Genomic DNA, 25,536 nt, shown 5'->3' on the forward strand with positions numbered 1-25,536 from the left:
ACAATCAAAACATTAAATGTTACAGCAACTTGTTCCTCAGTTTATCTGCCCTCATCTCCTGTATATTGTATTCATTTATATATGCATTTATTTATATTTTTGGAGGAAAATAAATATATTATATTGCTGTTATATTTTGTAGCACTCAATACAACATAGGTATTACTGTTACAGTTTGACATTTTGTCGACTAATCTCATGCATAAATTAGAAGTTAATAATGATTATTGTGAGAGTTGGGAGTGCCATCACATCTGCTTCTTATTGCTTAGTCTTTTATGAACATCAGCAAGAGGGATTACATCATATATTTTTGATTTATTAGTTTAAATATTGAGAAATGCATAATTTATTGTTTAGTGACATGTTAAATCGCCTATGAATGCTTTATACACACAATAGTTAGTATATCAAGAAGCTGATGATGATGCTGACAATAATGAAGATGGCATTTACAATGTGGTATAGTAAAGGCTTTCCACTAGCAAAATTTGTTCGCACAAATGAAAAGCGTCTGTCTGCATATTCACGTTTTTTTCTTCCAAATCTATTTCTGCGAGAAATTCAAGTTCCTTGAATTTTCAATTCAGCGAAATTAGTAGTTTGAAAACAAAAACAAAAACAAACAATTTCGCAAATAAAAAGAGTTGTGGAAATGAGTTCATGTGAAAACAGCTCAGCAGACACAGATGAAATAAAAATTGCAGCTATTTGCTTGGAAACTAATCAAAATGGAAACAGGCTTAAAGATGACAACAATGATGATGATAATGATGACGATTAGGATGATGATGATGATGATTATAATAACAACAGTAGTTATGATAGTGCTCAAGGTGCTAGCAACCACTTACTAATTGAGAATCCAATTTCTTTTATTTATCCATTAATTTCATATGCCTCAGAAAAGAGATGTGATTTTAATGTTTTTTTAAAAGAATTAATTGTATGGAGATACCTAATCCGTTCAAGAACAGTATTCCAAAGAGGCGGAGCAGCAACTCAAAAAGCTTGATGTGACGAGATAATAAATAGTGAATAATCTAACCTGTGCAGCTGCACCACCTGCAGTTACGTCTTTCACAAATATCCTGGAATTTCCGTCTTCATCTACATCTTCTAAGATGGTAAACCCAAGTCCAGTTTGACTCTGAAATAAATCATTGCTTTTAATTATAATGTGTACATGTTAGTGACGCCACAAAGTGACATTGATGTATTCACAGACACTATGCACGTGAAATGGATTTTGTGTTTTTACCAACAGACACAAATGTTTAGTCTTAACATACTAGATCATTAATTAATTAAGATCACAATAAATTACACTCTTTAGGTGAATTGTCTGGCATGTAAATAAAACATCCGATTAAAAGTTTCTATTAAGCTAAAATAATGTGTTTTGTGAAGCTCTCTACTAAACCATGTTTTTCGCGAATCAAAACCACTACATGGTTACGGTCACTTTGTGGCATCGCTAACGATTGTATTCAACAATACAAGACTGTAACCACCTCTAATAACCCCCGTGCTCAAACGATACTTAAGACTGCCTTAGGTGTTAATAGGGAAAACCAACTACAGTACTACTAAGTTATAATCTGAACAAATCATACACAATTCAGTGCCACCATGTATGTTGTCATGTGCAATTTAATAGATACATTGAAAAATATAATATAAGATCAATTTTGGACTTCAAGAAAAGTCTGGTTTTGGGAGCAATTCCGATTTTCAGAGACAGTTGACTATTTCTGTTTGTGTATGTTGTACATCATGTGAGAACTCATCCCGCCCACACACTGTTCATAATGAAGTAATCTCTCACACTGTATTCTACGAATTACTTAAAGCAAATAACATTATTTGATTATTTAGAAAATATTTGTTTTTCATTATGTTTTATAGGAGACTGTGATGATATTATGTTTTCTCTCATAAACTAAAGAAAATACAAGCGTGCTCTAAGTAGTTACTTAATCAAGCATGAATAAATTCAACCAATCATGTAACAGATAATAAATTACATATCTGTATCCATTTAACATCTTCAAAACTACTTGCAAGAGTATATTGAGGAGGTAACATAAAGGGTAACAAACGGTTATTGTAATAAGCCTCTAATAACCCAGTGCTCTATTTGTAACCATCTATAAAAACTCAGTTTTCTATTTAACCCCTCTAATATAAATAACTCAGTTCACTATTCGTCATCATCACATCTCGTCTAGATGCAATTACATATAGATTTAATCAAATCAAACATTTATATTTATAGTGCAATACAAATAGTTTAAAATATAAAAGATAATTACCCTTGTTAAACTGATTGTGTGAACGTTAGAGTAACTTGCGAAATCCTTCTTTTTATTGCTTTTTGCTCCTCCTCCATCTCGTCCCACTAACTGTAAAGAAAAGATGGGCCTGTTTTAGACATTCATGTACAGCTATTTTTAATTTAAATTATTTATTTTCAAATGCATCAATAGTGTAGAGAGATAGCTGTCTGTTATACTAATGTTGTTTATTGCACGTATACATACACATGGGGTATCAAAATGAACAGAATCGAAGAAAAGAATGGAAGATTTTAAACTACATGCGAACCACCTGAGGAAGAGGTATGGAGGGCCAGGTATGGAGGGCCAGGTATGGAGGGCCAGGTACGGAGGGCCAGGTACAGAGGGCCAGGTACGGAGGGCCAGGTACGGAGGGCCAGGTACGGAGGGCCAGGTATGGAGGGCCAGGTACGGAGGGCCAGGTATTTACGATTGTAGTTCATCAAACCAATTCCTGCTGGTACAATGACTGTTGCTTATTAAACAGAAAACATGGAATAAATAAAAGTGGGAAAAAATAAGCTATACTACTGCTGGAAATAAATGAAAATAGTCTCTATTTCATAATCACGTTCATTTTAGAATTACAATTTATTGTGGAATGACATCATTAAGCATGGCATCCCTATGGAGCAAGTGAAACCAACCAACTAATGCACACAAACCCATCAATCGGCTAATTGCATATTAAAGACACACAAATGCATATATCTAATCTGTACTACTAATGATTTGAACCATACTGATTCAACTGGAAGCAAAGCACTTATCTACTTTAACAATTAAGTCTCCTGTCAATTATACCTAAATCTAATTGTTGATGATTTTCAACTGTTATCATAACTAATTGATATTTAATGACTGAAGATGTGGGTGGTATTAATTAAATGGTTCGCTAGATCCATTCAGTACTGCATATAAAGTACATTTAGATGATGACGTTAAATTTCCTAATATCATTATTTGGACTAAGTTTTATACTAAGTTTGTATATAAAATTATAATAATATGCTATGCTTTTCACAAAAAACAGTTTTCCAAAAAATAAATAAATAAAAAATAAACTTAAAGTCTTTTTGATTTTTAAGGTGAAAATGTAAAGAATGATTTTTAATAATTTTATATTTTTCTGATTTTTCAGGTTATTATGAAACGGTTAACAATGTGAGAAAATCTACGATGGCCACAAATAAACTCAGATTAAATAAAATGACTATATACTTAACTTAATTAGAAAAAAATAGATTTTTAGTTGAGATTTAAAAAAATTAGACTTAAATAACAAATAAAATTAAGGAATATAAACCATCATCTGTATGATGAAGTGTCACTAGGAATACTATAATGAAATATACATGAGTTGGGACCCTACAAAACACTAGATAGAGATGATGATGATGATGATGAGAGAGTGGATTAAAGATAGAGAGACTATTAAATTGGTTTTGCACACAATATGATTTATTATCATATTAACAGGACTTGATTGAACATGTACATTATCTTGTTGATAATTAATTACACACAAAGTAAATGTTTATCATAGTTTGTAGTTACATGAAAACAAAAGAGGTATTTCAACTGAAATAAGCACTACTACTAACTCTAAACACATTCTCCTTGTTAACTAGGAGCCTGAAAAAAAACCAAACGAGTATAAGAATAAAATACACTTCTATAAGTATATAGAATACAGTACACATCTCCAACATAAAACCTACAAATGAATGTTGAATTGAAGTAAAAAAAAAGATGGGTCATAATGATTTAGAATGACCTCTATATGACCTTTCACGTCACCATAGAGATAATTATATTATATACTATAGTATCTATATGACATCACCTAGCAAAATCCAGAGTGTTCACACCGGGCACACACCAAAACATTATCTCTATGACATCACCTAGCAAAATGTGTGTTCACACCAGGGCACACACCAAAACAAATCACAGGTGTTGCTACTTCAGTGTGTGTAGTAGTTTTTCTAAGCGATTTCTAGTTTTGAAATCACATAATTATTTCATTATTACATTTTCTGTTGCTATTGCCTATCATAAATGACTAGTATTTCCTAAATCATCATAAATACACACCTAATATGCATACAAACAAAACATTTTTGTTTGAAATATAAAACCGTGTTTATTACGGTTGGTTTATAGAAATTTAAAAACCATATTTTGAATAATTTGAGAGATATAAACATATGAATTTTTTTGTGAATTATTCAAATTGTTACGATACATAAAAACAGAATCAATTGTTATATCAATCAAAGAAATGAATTCATAAAACTTTTATTTTTAGTTAGCATTAGAATTTCATTCAGAATAAATAATCTCTTAAAATGAAAATAGTATACAGAAATTGATTCCTTTATTGATATCAGCAGCATTAAGGAGATAACTGTTGACACGAGATAACATTATGCTTCCAGACATTATATAACATTATGCTTCTTCCAGACATTATATAACATTATGCTTCTTCTAGACATTATATTAACGCTATGTATTATGATGATCAGGCAATATATAATAACTTATGATGTATACATTTTATCCATCTCCAAATAATAAAATCAAAATTCACAAAACTGTAATAAATGAGTTTTACTTTCAGAATTGGAACTAATAATAATTATTATTTCAGTACGTCACGCAAAGGCCTCAATGGGATTAACAGTAAAAACAAAATGGCTGCAAATAAAGAGTATGAGATAAAAAGATGAGTTTTTTAAGCTGCCTGAAAATTTGCAATTGAAGTTGCCAGAGTCTCTATAAATTAATTAATTAAATGGTGGGGGGGGGGGGGGAGGGATAATAAGAACAATAGCATTTACAGAATATATTAATTACTTTATGGAATGCAAAGAAACATTAAATAGAGATAATCAATTTTCAATTCAATTAAAAGTGACATTCATTTACTTAAAAAAGACAGTTAACAAGATGTAGGTAAAAAAATAAACGATAACCGTTGAAGAAGGCATGTTAAAAAAATATTAGCAATATACTGACAATATACTTTGTTTATGCTATGATTTTCTAATGCAATTAGACATACCAATGATAAGAGATTTCTTTTGTAATAAATTAGACGATTTGCAGAGAGCAGGTCAAGTAGGGGATCTAGGTTATAGTGACTATGAAGTCAATTTAATTACCTAATGCAAGCTCTTCAATTCAATACAGCTTTAGTAGCAGTCTTAAGTGAATATTTTATATATAGCACTTACATCTCAAACACAACAGTCAAATCTTATTATTTCTAGTAAATCTGTATTTCTGTTTGATTTTTGTAAAGGAACAAATAAAGAGTATTTTAATTATCATCGCTGCAGTCAGTGAAAATAAATGTAAACATGCAGCTAGCTGCATCTATTGTCACAAGCAGGTTATTTGTTTGTTTGTATATTTGTATTAATAAATTAATAAAAATGTAACAATATTCACAAAAATGAAATAGAACACAATCTATTAATTATCATTGTCATCAAATAAAAATATTTTGTAATATTAACAACAGCAGCATTAGTGTTTCAATGTTATAGCTTTTTATTATTTTATCTTTTTGTCAAATAAGTTGAGCAATGTCATTATTATTATTATTTTACATTTTGACAACAAAGAGATGTCGATGAAACTGATTGAATGAATTAAACTGCAAATTATCATTTTGTTTTTTTTAATATAAATAGTCAATTTAATTTCTCATTATTTATCTGTTTGAAATGTCATTTGCAGACTATTAAATGCTTTGTGTCATCTCCTTCTGTCAACAGCATGCTATTAAGCTCTGTCTACACTATCAAACTTCATGTGACAAAAAAATGGGATTTGCCCATATATGGACATGATGATGTCATATCACTACCATATTTGGCCATATCACTACCATATTTGGCCATATCACTACCATATTTGGGCATATCACACATTACAATCATACTAGTGTACTGCTTTATATATATTAATAGTTCGTGCTAAATTAATAATATTGACAACCTTAATAAAGAAGTTTTATAAATGAAAATTAACTACAAACTTTATATAGAATTAGAAATTCATATAACCTTCCTTATTTGTTTTGGAGCTGTATCACAGCAGATGCACTAATTAAACAATAGTGCTTGCTATTAGATTCCAAGTCCAACTGGGATGACAATAACAACTGTGTATTAATACTTCGCTTAAGCATGGTTCCCACTAGAGACGCAACGCAAGGACGCACACGCAACGCAAGCGAGTTGACCAATGACAAGCCACTGTTCGAATAATCCATCGCTTGTGATTGGTCATATCACTTACGTTGCGTTACGTCCTTGCGTTTCGTCGCTAGTGGTAACCAAGCTTAAATGACCAACTACTAATAGTAATTATTACTGTACGTAGAGTAGATAGATATAAAACTTTATACCAACAGAGTAACTAAGCCACACATACTAGTCTTTCATGATTGCTTGATGATACGGTTTTTATACATATTTTATATTTCCATAATGACAATAAAAATATGCTGAATTGTATACTTGACTAGTATGATAAGATCATGAGTAAATGGAATAAAACTAAACATCTTAATTGTAAAGCTCTGTCTACACTATCAAACTTTATGTGAAAAAAAAATGTGATGTGCACATATATGGACATGATGATGTCATATCGATACCATATTTTGGTATATCACTACCATATTTCGGCATATCACTACCATATTTCGGCATATCACTACCATATGTGGGCATATCACTACCATATTTCGGCATATCACTACCATATTTCGGCATATCACTACCATATTTCGGCATATCACTACCATATTTCGGCATATCACTACCATATTTCGGCATATCACTACCATATTTTGATAGTGTAGACAGAGCTTATGTTTACATGGATAAAGCATACACAAATCAATTCGCTGACGAACTCATTGAGAGTAGGCTCATAGCCTGTAATGGAGCATGACTAAGTAGAGGACAGAGACTAGAAGCAACAGCAGCCATATTGTTTTGGGTTTTGATTCGGCTTTGGTGCGTAAAATCTTTAGGTGAACTTATTCAAATCATTGCAAAGGAGTAATGAAGTAATTTACATAACCTACATAAAAGGTCAAAAGTTAACGAACTCTTACCTGACTAGAAGGTGATGTGAGTGGATGTACAGCAAGCTGATTAATAGCATCTTCACAACGACAGATCACCATGGTAACCATTTGACCCGTCGTCTTTATTATAGCAGACGCATTTTGGTGACTACGTCCATATACCTGATTGCCATTGATCTGAAAACAAATTTTACTTTCTTTACCAAATAATCTAATAAACTGGTTTTGATTTGTTTGTAAAGTTGAACAAATTTAAATGTCACTGTTATTTTTTTCTGACATTTTCGTAAGATAGCTATGATAAAAAATGCAGCTATTTCTGAGTTTCCCAAATTAAAATAATAATATATATAATAATAAAAAAGAAACAAAACAAATTGTTAAACGTGAACTAATCACAAAAATAAGTAAAAATAATAATTTTAGAAATAAGCAATGTTTTTGTATTTGTGCAATGGTTAGAAAATGCGCATTATTTGAAAGATGGACTGGTCTATTTAACGTTTTATAACACAAAACAAAATCACACAACGCACAACAGACAATCACACAATGCACAACACACACAACAGACACAACGCACAACACACACAACAGACAAGCACACAACACACACAACGCACAACACACACAACAGACAAGCACACAATGCACAACACACACAACAGACAAGCACACAACACACAACAGACAAGCACACAACACACACAACAGACACAACGCACAACACACACAACGCACAACACACACAACAGACAAGCACACAACGCACAACACACACAACAGACAAGCACACAACGCACAACACATAACAGACAAGCACACAACACACACAACGCACACAACAGACAAGCACACAACGCACACAACAGACAAGCACACAACGCACAACAGACAAACACACAACACACACAACGCAGAAAACACACACAACAGACAAGCACACAACACACACAACGCACACAACAGACAAACACACAACGCACAACAACACACAACAGACAAGCACACAACGCACACAAAGCACAACACACAACACACACAACAGACAAGCACACAACGCACACAACACACATAACGCACAACACACACAACGCACAACACACACAACAGACAAGCACACAACGCACACAACACACACAACAGACAAGCACACAACACACAATGCACAATAGACAAATGCACAACACACACAACAGATTTTTTTTCCTCAAAACTCTAATGTACAATATGTACCACTTACTCGAAGATGGCTGGAAATAATGCATGACATGTGATATGTAATCAACAGTTGGGTATATTATCAATGTTAATAATAAATGTACTATCTGCTCTATCCAAGACTATGAGAATACATCATTCATTGGTAAAATAATATGGTAACTATACTTCATATAATCTCACGTACCCACGCACAAATAACACATGCACACACCAAATTCGCCATAAATGCTTGTAAAATTTTAATAAGTATACTTTAGATTTCATCTTGCACGCCCACACAGTTACCTGTCACATAGGATGATCTATTTCAAGGCTTTTATGAAATTATGTTATAAGTATCTATGCTAATTTAACTCTTATCTCAACGTTTAATATAGATAGAGGTAATAAAGAATATCGCAGTCAGCATCAACATATTTCAATATACATTCATTTTCCACCATATAATATTTTTAACTGGAATGGTATGTTCAAACATTCTATTTTTTTCTACTTAAAAAATAAATGTTAATGGTTGTTACAATTGTGAAAAATTTTACAATTTTATGAAAATATTTATTTTGCATTATAAATAAAAATTGGTCAAATATTTGAGAATATTTTCAAAGAAATTGTCAAGGGAATCCTCAGTTTCAAGCCCACAACCTCCAGACCACTCGCCTTGCATTCATACCGCTAGACCGCAGAGCTTGTGCTGATGGCTAGGGTTATTTCAAGCCCTCAACTTCCAGACCACTAGCCTTGCATTCATACCGCAGAGCTTGTGCTGATAGCTAGGGTTACATTCAAGCCCACAACCTCCAGACCACTAGCCTTGCATTCATACTCTAGACAGCAGAGCTTGTGCTGATGGCTAGGATTAAATTCAAGCCCACAACCTCCAGATCACTAGTCTGGCATTCATACCTCTAGACCACATTGCTTGCACTGATGGCTAGGGTTAAATTCAAGCCCAATAAAATGTTTAAATCAACATACTTCCAGAATTTCATCTGCAATGTGTAACCTTCCATCATCAGCAGCCGACCCATCAGAATCTATTCCTACTACAAAGACACTCAGCTTTGACTTGTCTCTGTTGCCTGCAAGACTGATAATAACACATTTAATTATTAAAATAAGATAAAACTCATAACTCAATCAATATTGATATATTTATTTATTGTCAAATAATAATGTATTTATTGATGAAAAGGGGCACAAATGAAAAATTAAACATGACATACAATTATGATGATTATTACTAAATAAGTAATGAAACGAGCACGACGGTAAATAAACATTATTTGTGGTGGACTGAGAAGGACAAAAACATGTGATGTGCCCATATATGGACATGATGATGTCATATCATTATTTGGGCATATCACTACCATATTTGGGCACGTTTTTGTCGAACTAGTTTGATAGTGTAAACAGAGCTTAAGCATATTTTGTTGAATGCTTGAGAAACAATTAACATGAATAAAAAAAAATAAGACTGTAATTTATTGGCGATAGAGTAGTTGATGCTCCAAGTTATTGATTTATTAATACCAAAATTAGCAAGGCGTTGAACACGTACTGTAAATCAAGAAACGATTGAACCTTGAAAAGTAATTCTGAATAAATAAAGTAATGAAATTAAAACACATTTTCATTTCATTCGGCGACTAAGTAGTCTTTCATGCTTGAGTGATTTCAAGTTACATCAGTGTTGGGATTACCGCAACATATTAAACAATCTCTTTAATTAAAAAACAACACGTTTTAAGCAATTTAAATTTGCTCTACCTAAAATTAATTCCACAATTAATTGAAGACAAATAAATTTGCATGTACTTTATTCTGTGATAATTATGTTCGAGTACCAGTACTGTAACTGACATATACTGTCTTAGTGTAATATTTATTTGTTTAAGGAGACAAACCAATCTTGCTGGCATACTGTGTAGTACAGCACACTGTGTAGTAGCATACTGTGTAGTAGCATACTGTGTAGTAGGATACTGTAGTAGCATACTGTGTAGTAGCATACTGTAGTAGCATACTGTGTAGTAGCATACTGTGTAGTAGCATACTGTAGTAGCATACTGTGTAGTAGCATACTGTATAGTAGCATACTGTATAGTAGCATACTGTGTAGTAGCATACTGTGTAGTAGCATACTGTGTAGTAGCATACTGTATAGTAGCATACTGTGTAGTAGCATACTGTGTAGTAGCATACTGTGTAGTAGCATACTGTGTAGTAGCATACTGTGTAGTAGCATACTGTATAGTAGCATACTGTGTAGTAGCATACTGTGTAGTAGCATACTGTATAGTAGCATACTGTGTAGTAGCATACTGTGTAGTAGCATACTGTGTAGTAGCATACTGTAGTAGCATAATTAAGGTATACAGTTAAAATAAAAATAGTGAAAATACAAAAATAGTAATATAATATGTTCATCTTCAGTACTCCACACTTAATTTCTGCATTATTTCCTGCCAAAAGGGTCCACTAATTAATTAGTTTGATATATGATAATATATAACAAGGTGAGGTAATATATGGCCAATTTACCTGACTCCAAGCCCCATAGCACCCTTCTGGAGGTCAATGATATGAATCTCGCCATCAAGATCATTATATTTTTGGCACATCTTCTCTGAAAAAAAATAAAAAGAAAGAATTAATCACCTTGATTTTGGAAAAAAAATAATACTTCAAAAATGTTAAAACTGAAAGTAATTTAAAATTCTAGAAAACGATTTTATACAATAACAGCCGCCTTTGCTTTAGCCAAAGCATACATTTGTATATCAAATGTACAAATAGCAGTAATCAATGGACAGTTAACATGTGTTATACCTTGCATGTAAAATAGAAATAAACACACATTTGTATGCATGTACCTCTGTGTGTCAACATGCAAGTCCAGATTATTAAGGCCGATTGTGGCTGTAATGGTCAAGCTGATTATAATGAAATGAAACAAAACAGTTTTGTATTTGTCCATTGCATTATTTTTTCCAAAGCATTATTTTGTCTATTGCATTATTTTATCTATTGCATTATTTTATCCATTGCATTATTTTATCCATTGCATTATTTTATCCATTGCATTATTTTATCTATAGCATTATTTTATCCATTGCATTATTTTATCTATTGCATTATTTTATCTATTGCATTATTTTATCAATTGCATTATTTTATCTATTGCACTATTTTATCCTTTCGTCTTATTTTATCCATTGCATTATTTTGTCCATCATATTATTCGGGGAAAAAAATGGGATTTGAATGTCTGTACATATCAAAGTGAAAGAAATATATATTTTACAGTATGTATCGTCTTATAATATTATTATGTTATTTTTCTTACATGTTAAACACATTATCTATTATTCAGTACAACTGATATAAAATCAGCTACCTCAGCTCTCACTAATTTCAAGCTACATATAACATATTTTAGAAAAAAAAACATATTTTGAAATATTTAAACATAATTAATTTAAAGCTACCACAATTATTTTTGGAAAAAAATTGATTTGTATATTTTTTTTAACTGGTTGTTGTTTTTCTTATTAAATAGTATGAGTATACAAATGACACAGGGAGACACCCAGGGTGTTATCCACTTGCAAATCAATGCAAATTAACTGCTGAATATAACAACTCATCTTTACAATCTTAATACAACAAATTCCGCAAATTACATCGTAGCCTAACTAGAAAAAATAACAGTTAATAAATTCCACCTACCTAGTGATAAAAAGCACTTAAATATAATGCATTTGAATCAATTGGTTTACCTGGGAAACTTGTAGGTGCCATCATACTACACAAATATATTGACACATTTTGAGAAAAGCAAGACTATTCTAATGTATTCTAAGAGAGTATACAGAAATGTCCAGCTTAATAGTCAAAGAAATATCATTGGCCACACTACAAGATGATTGTGTTTCTTAGCGGTTTTGATTGGATTTTTCATCAGTTGAAATAGGAAACCTTCAATACATCCAGAATAGACATCTTAAAATTTAATTTAATTTGCTGTACTAAAGCTCTGTAACTTTATGTAACCAAAAAAATGTGATGTGCCCATATATGGACATGATGATATCTTAGCACTACCATATTTAGGTATATCACTACCATATTTGGGCACATCACACTTTTGCATAATGAAATGTGCAAGCAAAGGTTCCTAAGCAAAGGTTGTTTCCTGTACTCTTCAAAAACAACATAATTAAAAAATGGTAAACCATTTTTTTATTGTTCGAAAATTTTAAAATGTACATAGAATCCCAGGTAACATCCAGCTTGTACTGAGCATTGCAGGGAACACTTAATGATCAACAAGACAATAAATAGTAGAAACATTTAAAAATATTGTATTATTTTCTAAATCTTAAATGTTTTAATAGTAAGTAATATAAGACTATTTTTGATGTCATATTGAATATGATATCATCAATCATGATATATATACTGTTGAATAATATGAAACTTGAAATTGTAAAATAAATAATTATATATTATTAAAATCAGTAAAAAATCAAAGTCTTGCATATCATTTTTTATAATATTTTAAAGCTGTCTGAATCAAGGAATTTATGAATATTCATGTTATATTTTAAAGCTGTCTGAATCAAGAACTTATGAATATTCATAATGTTGTATTTTGAAGCCATGTGAATTAAGGAATTTATGAATATTCATAATGTTATATTATAAAGCTGTCTGAATTAATGAACTTATGAATATTCATGTTATATTATAAAGCTGCCTGAAATGAGGAACTTATGAATATTCATAATGTTATATTATAAAGCTGTCTAAATTAATGAACTTATGAATATTCATAATGTTGTATTTTAAAGCTGTCTGAATCAACTTATGATTATTCATAGTTGGAAATGAAAATTATGGCATTTTTTTTTATCATAATAAACATGTTTTTGAAGATCATTAATGAATAAAGATTACCACAAACGTAATAAATATTAACATATTTCAAAACTTAAAAGATTCAGGCTGTATTTCATTTCATGGTGTGTGTACACTAAGATACAAGGATCTTAATTACATTCATCTGATTATAATGCAATGGATATGTTCATACTTAGCATGACTGTGGATTAATAATATACATTATAATGTATAAATCACAGCACAATAACAAATAAATTACAGAAAAATATGGAAACACATCGTGGAAAGCATAATGTCAGAACGACGGGAAACGTTTCAAGAAGGAAGCAGTAATGATGAAAACAAAGTACACTAAGTATGTTGAATACTATTGCCAGCAGTATATTGAAAGCTTTATGTTGATGTTGGTATTACTAAACAAGAAACGTAGTCAACAGCGTTCGATGACTTGCCATAAAAAGAGCAAGCAAATTGCGTGTTTTAAAAGATGTTGTTACACACTGTGAAATAGATGCCGCATAGACAATGTGCTTAAAACCAGGCAAGAGTTATGTAATTTAAATCTTCCCTGCTTGAAACAATTGCTAAATAACTAATGAATACACAAGAGAAAAACATGTACAATCAACATAAAGAGGTAAATGGATAGCAATAATATATACAGTACGTATTTTTATATTTTAACAAAAATATTTTTGTTTTAAATGTATGATATAATTATTTTTCAACTTAATTTACCTACTTTGTCCCTTGACAAAATGATAGATAATAAATAAACTATAACTATTTGATGGACATAATATAAAGTTTTACAGCCAAAATGAAGGTTTCACAATATTTTATTGATAATTTAGTGAACATCATACATTGTTTTGGAGCGCGCTCTCTAGTGAGTTCACATTTTGAAAGCTCTCAGATATTAATTTCTTCGCTGTTTACTGTTTGTGATTGCTGTTCCCATTTAACCCCATCTACACTTGATAAATGCACGAGTGCTTTGGGTCAATCTTCGCAAGGTGTTCCAAACGAGTTTGACTGGCCTAAACACAGTGAAGCGTGACCAACGGCTTGGGAAATTAAGTACATGATTCGTTGGATCCTTTGTTAGGGACGCAAGTGTAAACACGCTAGATACAAACAAATTTTAATTTAGATACGACTTTGGTGTGGCCCAGGGCTGACAGGGACTCAAACATAATAATATTAATAGTTCATTCTTATATATCGCATATAAGCAAGACCGTAATGCGCTGCTGTACAATATTACCCCGGGAATTTTTTGGATCATACATGTATGGATACATGAGGTCTTAGTAGTCTAGAAGAACAGTGGGAAAATTAGGTAAAATAGACATTGTTATTTTGGAGTATAATATAACAATGTTTAAAAGTAAATTAATAAATAATTTGATTGTGGTTGAGACAGTGTAATTACAATCTTGTTTGTCATCTCATAGCAGTCTATAAGTTATCTGTATACAATTCTTTATGATAAACGAGTATAAGCTGTGTCTAATTATTTATCAACATGTTACATAGCTGTCCGTTGATTAGAATACTATTTAACAGTTGAATAAGAAGAACTAACGAACACCATGTGTACGAAATCAACCAATCATGTTAATAATGTTGAAAGAAATATACTTACTCAATGAGTATCCAAATTGGTCTTCATCACCTTCCTCATTATCACATTCATCAGTTACAGCCTCACCAGCTAGCTCAAGCTAATGCAATCAAACAACATGCAGACAATATTACACAGCATTGTTTTATGCTAATCATATATATACAGTTGAAGTCAGATTCCACATAGCTACTGTACCTACATTTATTATGTATTTACAGTTCAAGCTTTAATACAGGATGCATGTAATAAACTCATTGACATTACAACTACTAATGCTTTTTACTATTAAAACACAAATCAATTTACAACCTTTTCACTAAAGTTAAAACTAACAAGAGCAGTGATTGCTAATTATACATGTTTTTATTTTTTTATGTATTTGTCTGAATACCCTTGTTTTTTGTTTTGTTTTCTTTTTCTTTGGTATCATGTTGTCACTTACTGTTTTATTGGAAAAGGTTTTTGAAAGGTTTTCAGTAAACACTGAATACATTGATAAATAATATGGCAATCATATATAGCGCTTACTTCAACCTTCTAAGCACATTAACACCCTTTCATTATATGGACAGCTCCCTCTCATGCAACTAGTAATCAGCACAATTGTGTTTCACCCTACCAGGTACCCATTACCACCATACGCATATTTATTTATAAATATCTAGTCTATCTTTAAAGAGAATATGTATAATATTTGGAAAAAAATAAGTGTCTTGTCTAAGGACACAAGCATTAACTGTTTTGTACCGAAAAAAGACTATAACAGATGTGTTTGGCTCTATGGAGCCAGCAAGTAGGATGACAGAAGACAGGTGATGGTTTCAGAATACTGTTAGAGAAGCCACGCTCTGATCAGAGTTTGCTTTGACGATGATGACCGTTTACAAACGGTTTTCAAAAAGAGACAAACATAGGAAAGAAAGATTTGAGCTCTTACAGTACTTTGTATTAACTCTTCAAACAGCAAAATAGAATCAGAGTCCAAATACTTTGTCTAAAAGGTCATTGACTGTACTTAAAGGTCATTCCTTAATGAACTTGTCATTGATGTTAAAGAGAAAAATATTATTTATTTCAGTATAAATCATTTTTAATAAAAGCTAACAATGATTGTGAATATTGGATCCCAAAGCTTGAACTAGGACACAAATAAAAAGTTGTGTTTTAATTCAAGAAATTGTCTGAAGGAAATAATTCATTTTAAGTAGATAAAAGTAATGTGTATCTTAATCTATATCAATTGTACTCATTTTTAGAAGTAAAAATATTGTTTTTTTTTAAATTGATTTTAAAGTAATATTTTATTACTTTGTTGATTAATAAAACATATTTATTATTGTACATGATTGATGTTAAATGTCTACCGGTTTGTCTAAAATAATCTCATCATAATGATTATAATTTTAAATTAGTCAATTATAGTCTGAACAATTAATTGTTTAGTTTGTTGACACTGCTTAATCAAGGAGCGTGTGTAGATAGGAGACGTAATTAAACAGACAACAGACTGTTCTATCCTAAAAATGCATTAATTCTAATGATGTTTATTTTAAAATGGGTTTTATTTGGAGAAAAACGTTCAGTTTTGTCTACCCAAACTATGGTCTTTAGTCTCTAATTTGAGGGAGCAGCTATTGTTAACAGATAGACCGATCATCTAGCTAGCTATGGTATATTTTTCTTTAATTGAAGGGGTCTTCAATTGGAAGGGGAGTATTATATAATCTTGAATTGAGGGAGACCTCCTGTATTCAACATTCAATACAAGTCATCATAAAAATAATATACCTTTTTTCCCTCTTAATTCCTTTATAATCTCATTTTCTCTCTCCAAAATTTTGGTGAGTAAAATATTTATTGTTTGACAAAAGAGGCTGAAATTGTTGTAAGCTTTGTGAAAGGTGTATTAAAATGCTTATGGCTACTGTAATGTCTGTGTTAAACATAAACTTTATTGAACAAAAGTTTATTTACAAGGCAGTATAAAAACAAAAAGAAAAGTATGTAAAATAACATTTAAATCTTAATAGCAAGAAAATCAAAGCAAAATCAATCTTATTCATATAATAATAATAATAATAACTAAGAAAGATGACTTGATATATGTACAACTCACCTGGCCTGGTTTGCGGGGAAGTGTACCAGACTGGACCAAAACAGCAGTAACCTCATTAGCCTCCACTATTATGTCCTCCTAAAGAATAATAAAGAATAATTTGTGTTAGATATTCAAATTATATTCATAGCAGCTCAGCTTTGTACGACAATGTTTAAAAAAAATATTAAAGCCTTCTTATCCCTTCTCAATACTTTAGCAACAACTTAAAAAATACATGCATACAGGTCAAAGGTTAAACAAATTACATGTCATCATGCATCATGCGATAACTAATAGCAACAGTCTCCACGGATACATCAAATGTGCAACTGTTTTTTACTTGCCATTCAGCCTTAACAACACTACGCGACAACGACGTTGCTTTCTAACTAACACCATACAGTACATGTAAATTAAACTTCTCTCAAAACGAGGTGCTGAATCAGTATTTACACATAATCTTATTCCATGTTTTATTTAGTAGATTTATTCATTTTTACATTGCACTGTCAGTATTCAGCCAAATGCTCTGGTATGATTGAATCATGATAACTAATAAATATTTCTACAAATGAATATTCATATTTAAGGTTTCAGTTAAATCCCACTTGTAATAATTATACTAACATCGTAAAGCCTGTATTATGACTATTATGCCAATGATCTATTTCACATTTATTGTGGATTTTAAATAATTTAGAGGTTATTAAAAAGACTTTTATCTAAAATACCATCTGACGCGGACACCCACTAAATTAAGAAAAATAAAATGAGATGAATTTCAGTATGAACCAGATAAACATTCATAAATCTAATTTATTTATATTTATAAATAACTATTCAGTTGTAGTCCCATGGGGCAGCGTTTTGGTCCAACCTTGTTGGTGGTAGAAACACCAACCTCAGGGTCTATTTCAATACCCTACTCAAAGAATGTTTTGTGGATGTTGTTTATTTTTATAGCAGGTTACAACAGAACATTGATTGCATTTGACAAAACAAACAAACTGAATTTGGGACTAAATTAAGCCCATAATGCATCAGTTTTATAGTATAGATGAAGTACATATTTATTATCCAGTAAATGCAAATGCTTTTAAAACACAACTTAAATATGCAAATGATATTGCATGCCTAATGAGGATCCCTGGGGATTGCATATCTAATGGGGGTCCCTGGGGATTCTTTATGGGATTTCAAGACTACTCCCAAATACTATTTTAATGTTTATATTTTACATGTTGTTGTCTGTTTCAACTGTGAACGGAAATAAATCAAATGCGTAATATCAATATGGTATGTTCTTGCACGTAAAAATGACATTTGTCACATTATGCGTAGATTATTATAATGTACACACGCACAATAAATGCAGAGATACAAAATTTGCATAATATTACAGTATACAGTTTTCATAAATCCATCTATCAACATGAATATTGGTATCCATATTGATATCATAAAATACACACACATCCTAGTAATTAAAGCAATTTAAAGACACAAAAGATAGGTTACGAGTTAATCTGTTTCAAGGCAGGGTGATAATTATGTGGGGCGGCAGGAATGAAAAGCAAGAAAATTATTAAAAATATTAAAAAACAAACGATTATTCATCATAGCTACAAACAACAACGTAAAACCCAAGAACCGGATATACATGTTTCTAAAAAAAGGCAATAAAACACATGCAGTTAAATAGAAAAGAAATATCTTAGATTATGCATGCTTTAACAATAAAAGCACAACTACTAGATACTAAATTAAAAGTTAAAGCAGTGGGATGCAGTAATAGAAGTAAGCTAGCCCACTCACCACCTATTAATAGACTGTGCATGGTCCCCTGTAGTCAACTGCATCCAATGGTGGGTGGCTAAATCTAGACTTGCTCAATCATCAGACATGAAGCATACAATTGGTGAAAGAACTATAGACCTGAACCCTAAATGTGTCGTACATTGTGGAATATGTGGTCTGTGAACCCTAAATGTAGTGTGTCGTACATTGTGGAATATGTGGTCTGTGAACCCTAAATGTAGTGCCTGGTACATTGTGGAATATGTGGTCTGTGAACCCTAAATGTAGTGTGTCGTACATTGTGGAATATGTGGTCTGTGAACCCTAAATGTAGTGTGTCGTACATTGTGGAATATGTGGTCTGTGAACCCTAAATGTAGTGTGTCGTACATTGTGGAATATGTGGTCTGTGAACCCTAAATGTAGTGTGTCGTACATTGTGGAATATGTGGTCTCTGAACCCTAAATGTAGTGTGTCGTACATTGTGGAATATGTGGTCTCTGAACCCTAAATGTTGTGCCTGGTACATTGTGGAATATGTGGTCTGTGAACCCTAAATGTAGTGTGTCGTACATTGTGGAATATGTGGTCTCTGAACCCTAAATGTTGTGCCTGGTACATTGTGAAATATGTGGTCTATAGATCTGAACCCTATGTGTATTGTGTCGTGTATTGTGTCGTATATTGTGAAATGTGTGCTCATTTTGTGTTGGGCTTGTGTGAAATCATGGATGTTAAATTTCTGGAGAGGGTCGAGTTATCCTATGGTTCTCTGGGTCAAACCTATCACCTATTATGATGATGACATCATCATATGGAGCCTGTATTTGTGTGCTGTTTGCATGCCATCTGGCAATTGTAAAGCATTTGTAAATGAAAGTAGTGTTTATAATCTTGACAGATTAATGTGAGTGATAATTACCAGTTTAATACTTGTTTGTATGAATTAACTTAACATTAATGTCATATTTAAAATATTGTTCTCATATGCAATGATATAAATGGAATTTAATTATCATTATCTTGCATAATCATTTTGTGGATTTTTTTCTGGTACTTATATTAAATAGATGTGTGTTTTCTCCATTTAGATAATGTTTTGCTTTATACTTATTTAATTTTGTTTTTTTGGGTAACCTAGAAAATTTCAAAGGTAGATGAGACGATCGTTGACCTTTATCTTGCCCGAGAGAAAGTAAGACAAAGTAAAGCAGAGAAAAAAGCCAAGAAGTCTAGAGACAAAGACAAGTTTCAATCTAGTATTATTATTGTCCAATTGAAGAAAAAAAAGTAGTTAAGTATTCAAAAAAATGTCAAAAGGTATAAGAAATAACTTAAGTAAAAATAAGTAATATAATAAATAAGCTGATGTCAGAGATAAACTACACAAACCGCACAATTTAATTAGTGACTCTTAAAAAAGTGTATTTTTTTTTTATTTCTTACATTACAAGGAATAATTATTTTCACATTCAACCTTTGCATATTTAATCATAAAAATAACAAATAAACAACAAATTTCTAATAAAATGTTGATTTGTTATTATAAACAAAATGAAAACACTGTAGTGCTGAAAGGCATTAAGTGGGCTGACTAACATGTTAATTTGGTTAATTGATTTTAAATTGACTAGGAGTGATGAAATGTTAACATAGTGTCACAGTTTCATCAATATATTAAGTAAGCCGTAATCCTTAAGCACACTGCATTATGATTGAGGAGGAGAGCAAGCAAGGGTACACGTAATAAATAAATGAATGCTAGTAAATAACATGTAGAATAATTAATTGAAGGAAGAAAATAAAGCTATCATTTGTTTTAAAGCGGCCAAGCTTTTTATCCTGTTGCTATAATAAATTATTTAAAATTATTTGTTGATAATTTCTTTTTTCTAAAATGTGTTTAATGTGTCATGCCATTAATGAACAAAGTGAACCTAAGCCACAGCAATGCAATGCATGCAGTATAATCAGTTAACAAATAGAATACTAAACAACATTTAAAATCATAAAACATGCTAAATAAAGTATGTTTAACATTCTTAAATAAAACATGAGTATGAACTAAACAATTTAAGAATAAACAAAATGAATGTGTGCATGTTTATTTAGTAGAATCAGCATTTACAATGTTTAAACTTTGTATATATTAATATTATATATCTTACAGAATGTATGAAGGTAAATTGAATTAATTGAATTGAGAATATTTTAGGCATAAAAAAAATTGTCGCCAAGCCGAAACAAACACAGAATTTAAAAAATTGAGCACCCTCTTTGTCTCATTAGCACATAGTAAGCAAGTATCAGCTAAATGTGCCAACTGCTGATTCAAATTATATTTTTTAGGCTTTACTCTTTTTTAACTACATAACTAAAAATGATCATTTTATAAGATTTTCAAGGTGGTGCAAAAAAAAAACAACTAATACTGTAAATTATTCAATATAGTGATAAATCAAGGCTGCAATTGGACATATCTTTGGACAAAATGGACAGGTTCAAATGGACATACTTTGGACAAAATGGACAGGTCAAAATTGGACATACTTTGGACAAAATGGAAAGGTTCAATTGGACATACTTTGGACAAAATGGACAGGTTAAAATTGGACATACTTTGGACAAAATGGAAAGGTTCAATTGGACATACTTTGGACAAAAAGGCTTTTTGGTTTTCAAGGTAATGTGTTTCAATATTGATACTCTTTGTTAAAGTGTGCTGCATAATATACTGCATTTGTCTAACTAAAAAAAACAGAAGTGTAAAAATACTAATCTTTCATCATAAATACAAATGCACATCATAATTCTAGATATCACCTCGGTTATCATCTAAAAATAAATCCTCCCTTTTATAAACCCGACCTAATTTAGATTCTAGATTGATCAAAATTGATTAAAAATTGTCTTTTTTCTTTGTCAGTACACGAAACAATCCCCAATCATTCTTACATTCTGATAGGCCATGGTATAGTATATGGTAGTACAGTACAGAATTTGATTCATATGACTTAAATTAGACTGAGTTCCAGTTGAAGTACCTCCTAGTAATACTTTTCACACTTTTATACATGTCAAAGGAGAAGCAGTTAAGTAGCATATCAAATAATGTATGCTAGCTAGATGCATCTTATATTTGTATAAACAGAATTAAATATTCATAATTTACCATTTAATTCAAGATGCATTTTTACCAAGAAAGTATAGTATATCATTAAACCTGAATCAACCCATGTAGGGTATGAGGTCTTTGTGCGTGTATTGCACTGTGTTTTTACTATCCAATATTCAATAGTGGTCTCTTAAAAACAACGTACTGTACAATAACAAATTCAGCATACACAAAACAGGTTGGTAAAATAGTAGTACAGTATTCGGGCCATGAATGACAAAACATAATATCAGGGATTGCTTGCTTAGGTATTTATTGCTATGTATTGTATAGAAAGGGTAAATTTCTTAAATTTGTTAGTGTTCTTTACAGAGTATACTACTATATACTTCATTTCTGGCAAGAAAATGCATGTGACGTCATAATATTTGACGAAGAATAATAAACAGTATGTTTTATCGCTGCATTCAAGACAATTAATTGAAATAACTATAATATTGTCTTTTCTCACAAATTATTATTAAAATGGTAGAATATTATTATATAAACAGCATTATATTAACAAGCTTTGCTTTTACAATGTGTTATATAATTACAACATTTAATGACACTAACACAATATTGCACCACCTATACAATGTATCGCCACAATGTAATATAATTACACTCATTAAGTAACATACTTAAAAAGCAGACTTGAGGTCAAAGGTTAAGTATTATAAGTGTGGTGGATTCTTACCCCAACAGGTAAACTCTGGATAAGGAACTGCACTGGATTTGATGTTTTGCGTATTATGTCAACAGCTTCTTCATGAGTAGCTTTTCGGAGGTCAATGCCATTCACCTTGGAAACAGAAACACACCATTTAAAATTAGCGTTATTCTAATTCATTCATTATCATTCATTCACATTTATTTAGTCATCAGTTGTAACTTTACAATTACAGTATATAATTGATGGCAAGGATCCTGCATAAAGAAGTTTACAATTCTGTTTTTGCAGGACCCTTGTAATTGATTGGTGCATAGCTGCGTGAAGTGTTGTGAAAACGAAACATTGAAGTTCAATTTGATTTGCTGGAGTGGGACCGGAACCATGCCGGAAAAGGTGTGAAAGAGCCTTTACTTTATATGACATGATAAGCAAGCAGTTACCTGAAGGATTCTGTCTCCAGTTTGAAGGCTACCATTCCTACCAGCTGGACTACCATCAAGAATGTGCTTTATATAGATACCTTGTTGCTCAGCAGTTCGACCTGTTAACACAAATTTGTATCTCTCATTTCACAAGATATCTTTCATTCAAATACTTTTTTACTTTTTATATAATTGAGTTAATACTTGAGCAAAACAAAATGTATCTCAAATGGAAATTATCTGTTAGACAATAAAGAGTTTAAATCTTAAAAGATAAAATTATATTAAACTATAATAAAAATATGCTTACCTCCAATAATGCTAATACCTAAACTTTTATGAGGTTCTTTTAGCAGTTCCACCATTCGCGGTGGCGGCACATCAGCTTTAGCTGCCGCGTCTCCGATCTGCTTTCTTGGCGCTACTGGTGAACGTGATGATGCAAGAGCAGCAACTTTTACCGTTTCCGTTTCGATGGTTGTGATTGGTTTAGCGAATTCCAATGTAGCGGTATCTGGTTCGTCATTTGATTGTTTTTTCTGAGCATTGGCGAATGCGTCTGGGTTTGCTCGAAACGCTGTGGCATCACTGGCAGAAATGTAGTTGATACTGTGAATAAAAACGTTATCCATTAAAAATAGAAACATTTTGTAATGAAAGTAACATTTTTCAATTATTATATATTCATTTCAGAAGCACTGTTAAAACTAATTTTCTAAAAATCATTATTTAGGTATTGTTTTGCCAATCAAATTTATTGTCATTCTTGGGACAATCAGTTTTTTTAATTTCAAACAATATTGTTTTAATTTTATGTATGCTTTCTATAAATAAAGCCTCACCTGATATCATTACTGGCCATGGAGCATTTTCTGAGAACACTGCGTGCAGTAGCGTTGTTCAAGTTGCGCATGGTTTCACCATTAACAGCTGTGATGTAATCACCGATACCAATGCGGCCATCTTGATGCACTATACCTCCACGTATTATACTCTTAACTATTACTCCATTGCTCTTATCAGCATTCACAGTTAGTCCTGTAGGTAACAACACATCAACAAACATTAAATATTAAAAGACTATATAAAGAAATATATTATTATTTGTGGAAAATCAATAAACAACAAACAAACCATCATTTTAAATTAACCATCATCATACATATGATTCGTGTATATATAAAACTCAGTATTTGATGATGTATGTACATTCACTTCCTTTTGAATCTATGTATTGTATTGTTGTGAACATAGCAAGCTTTTGTTTCGGGGGGGACGGTAGACAAAGGAGTAAATTGTAATTTATACCAAATATAAATCTGTGCATATGTAGACATGTGTATTTGTTCTATTTAACATTTGTCCTTCATCTATTGTCCTGAAACAAAAGCTTGTCATTGCTTATTATATATAAACTTATGTAATACATTCTGAATAATTGGGTTACGTAGTACAGTGTAATTGCTAACATATACTTATTATATTAAGTATGTATATGCTGACTTATAGACAGAAAGCCACTAGCATACCAAATAAGGCAACCACCATCACTGATATCATGCTAAACGTAAATATTCAACACAAATAATAAAAAGAAGATAGAAGAGTTTAAAACAACACAATACAAAAACATCAAAATAATAAATAACTGGTAAAAATAAACTATATGATGTTCTATTAATATTGACAATAATAAGGTTTGTTTTTTAACATAAAGAAGTAATATCTGTTGAAAATTACATTATTAATATGAAACAACAAAGATGACAAAATTAGCAAGAGTGATAATGAAGCATTGAACAGAGACTTGAACTTGGAATGTACTGACACTTCTATCATCGGATCACTGAGGTTTTCATGGTATCATTAAGTATTTTTCTCACTCTTGGTGTGGTATGGTCAGTGAAAATAGTTTAAGGTTTGAATGTCGGTTGTAGGAATCTGTTCAATCCTGTAGACATCATAAAAACAACTACTATAAAGCCATACACACTAAACTAACTTATCTGTTGATACTACTCTATCCAGGAACTAATATAGCAATAACAATAATATCAGTCAACCCTCCTAAAACTTGTGCAGACATAAAATGTCTGATTTTTCCTGAAAAAATGTGGTTTTCAGAGTGTATTTTACATAATAAAGAAGACTTTTGACAAAAGAAAAGTCTT

At 31.3% G+C, this 25,536-nt stretch overlaps 1 protein-coding gene and 1 long non-coding RNA gene across 3 annotated transcripts in view; both read right to left on the reverse strand.

The window, feature by feature from the left end:
- Positions 1-25,536, reverse strand: part of LOC144845263 (multiple PDZ domain protein-like) — a 44,659-nt gene that overhangs the window by 8,041 nt on the left and 11,082 nt on the right. For both annotated transcript variants that reach the window (XM_078702453.1, XM_078702452.1), the window contains 11 exons: positions 24,208-24,403; positions 23,676-23,974; positions 23,384-23,484; positions 22,968-23,072; positions 17,334-17,411; positions 15,236-15,314; positions 11,224-11,308; positions 9,655-9,766; positions 7,480-7,629; positions 2,316-2,405; positions 1,049-1,150 (listed from right to left, as the gene is read on the reverse strand). In XM_078702453.1, coding sequence (XP_078558579.1) covers positions 1,049-1,150; positions 2,316-2,405; positions 7,480-7,629; positions 9,655-9,766; positions 11,224-11,308; positions 15,236-15,314; positions 17,334-17,411; positions 22,968-23,072; positions 23,384-23,484; positions 23,676-23,974; positions 24,208-24,403 — 1,397 coding nt within the window. The remainder of the gene's footprint in view (positions 1-1,048; positions 1,151-2,315; positions 2,406-7,479; positions 7,630-9,654; positions 9,767-11,223; positions 11,309-15,235; positions 15,315-17,333; positions 17,412-22,967; positions 23,073-23,383; positions 23,485-23,675; positions 23,975-24,207; positions 24,404-25,536) is intronic.
- On the reverse strand, positions 20,569-21,723 carry LOC144845266 (uncharacterized). The gene is made up of 2 exons (XR_013612526.1): positions 21,671-21,723; positions 20,569-21,593 (listed from the first exon to the last, which is right to left on the reverse strand). It is a non-coding gene; the product is annotated as an uncharacterized LOC144845266 (long non-coding RNA).

The sequence above is a fragment of the Antedon bifida genome, chromosome 6 (assembly GCF_963402885.1).
Source record: "Antedon bifida chromosome 6, ecAntBifi1.1, whole genome shotgun sequence".
Classification (NCBI taxonomy): domain Eukaryota; kingdom Metazoa; phylum Echinodermata; class Crinoidea; order Comatulida; family Antedonidae; genus Antedon; species Antedon bifida.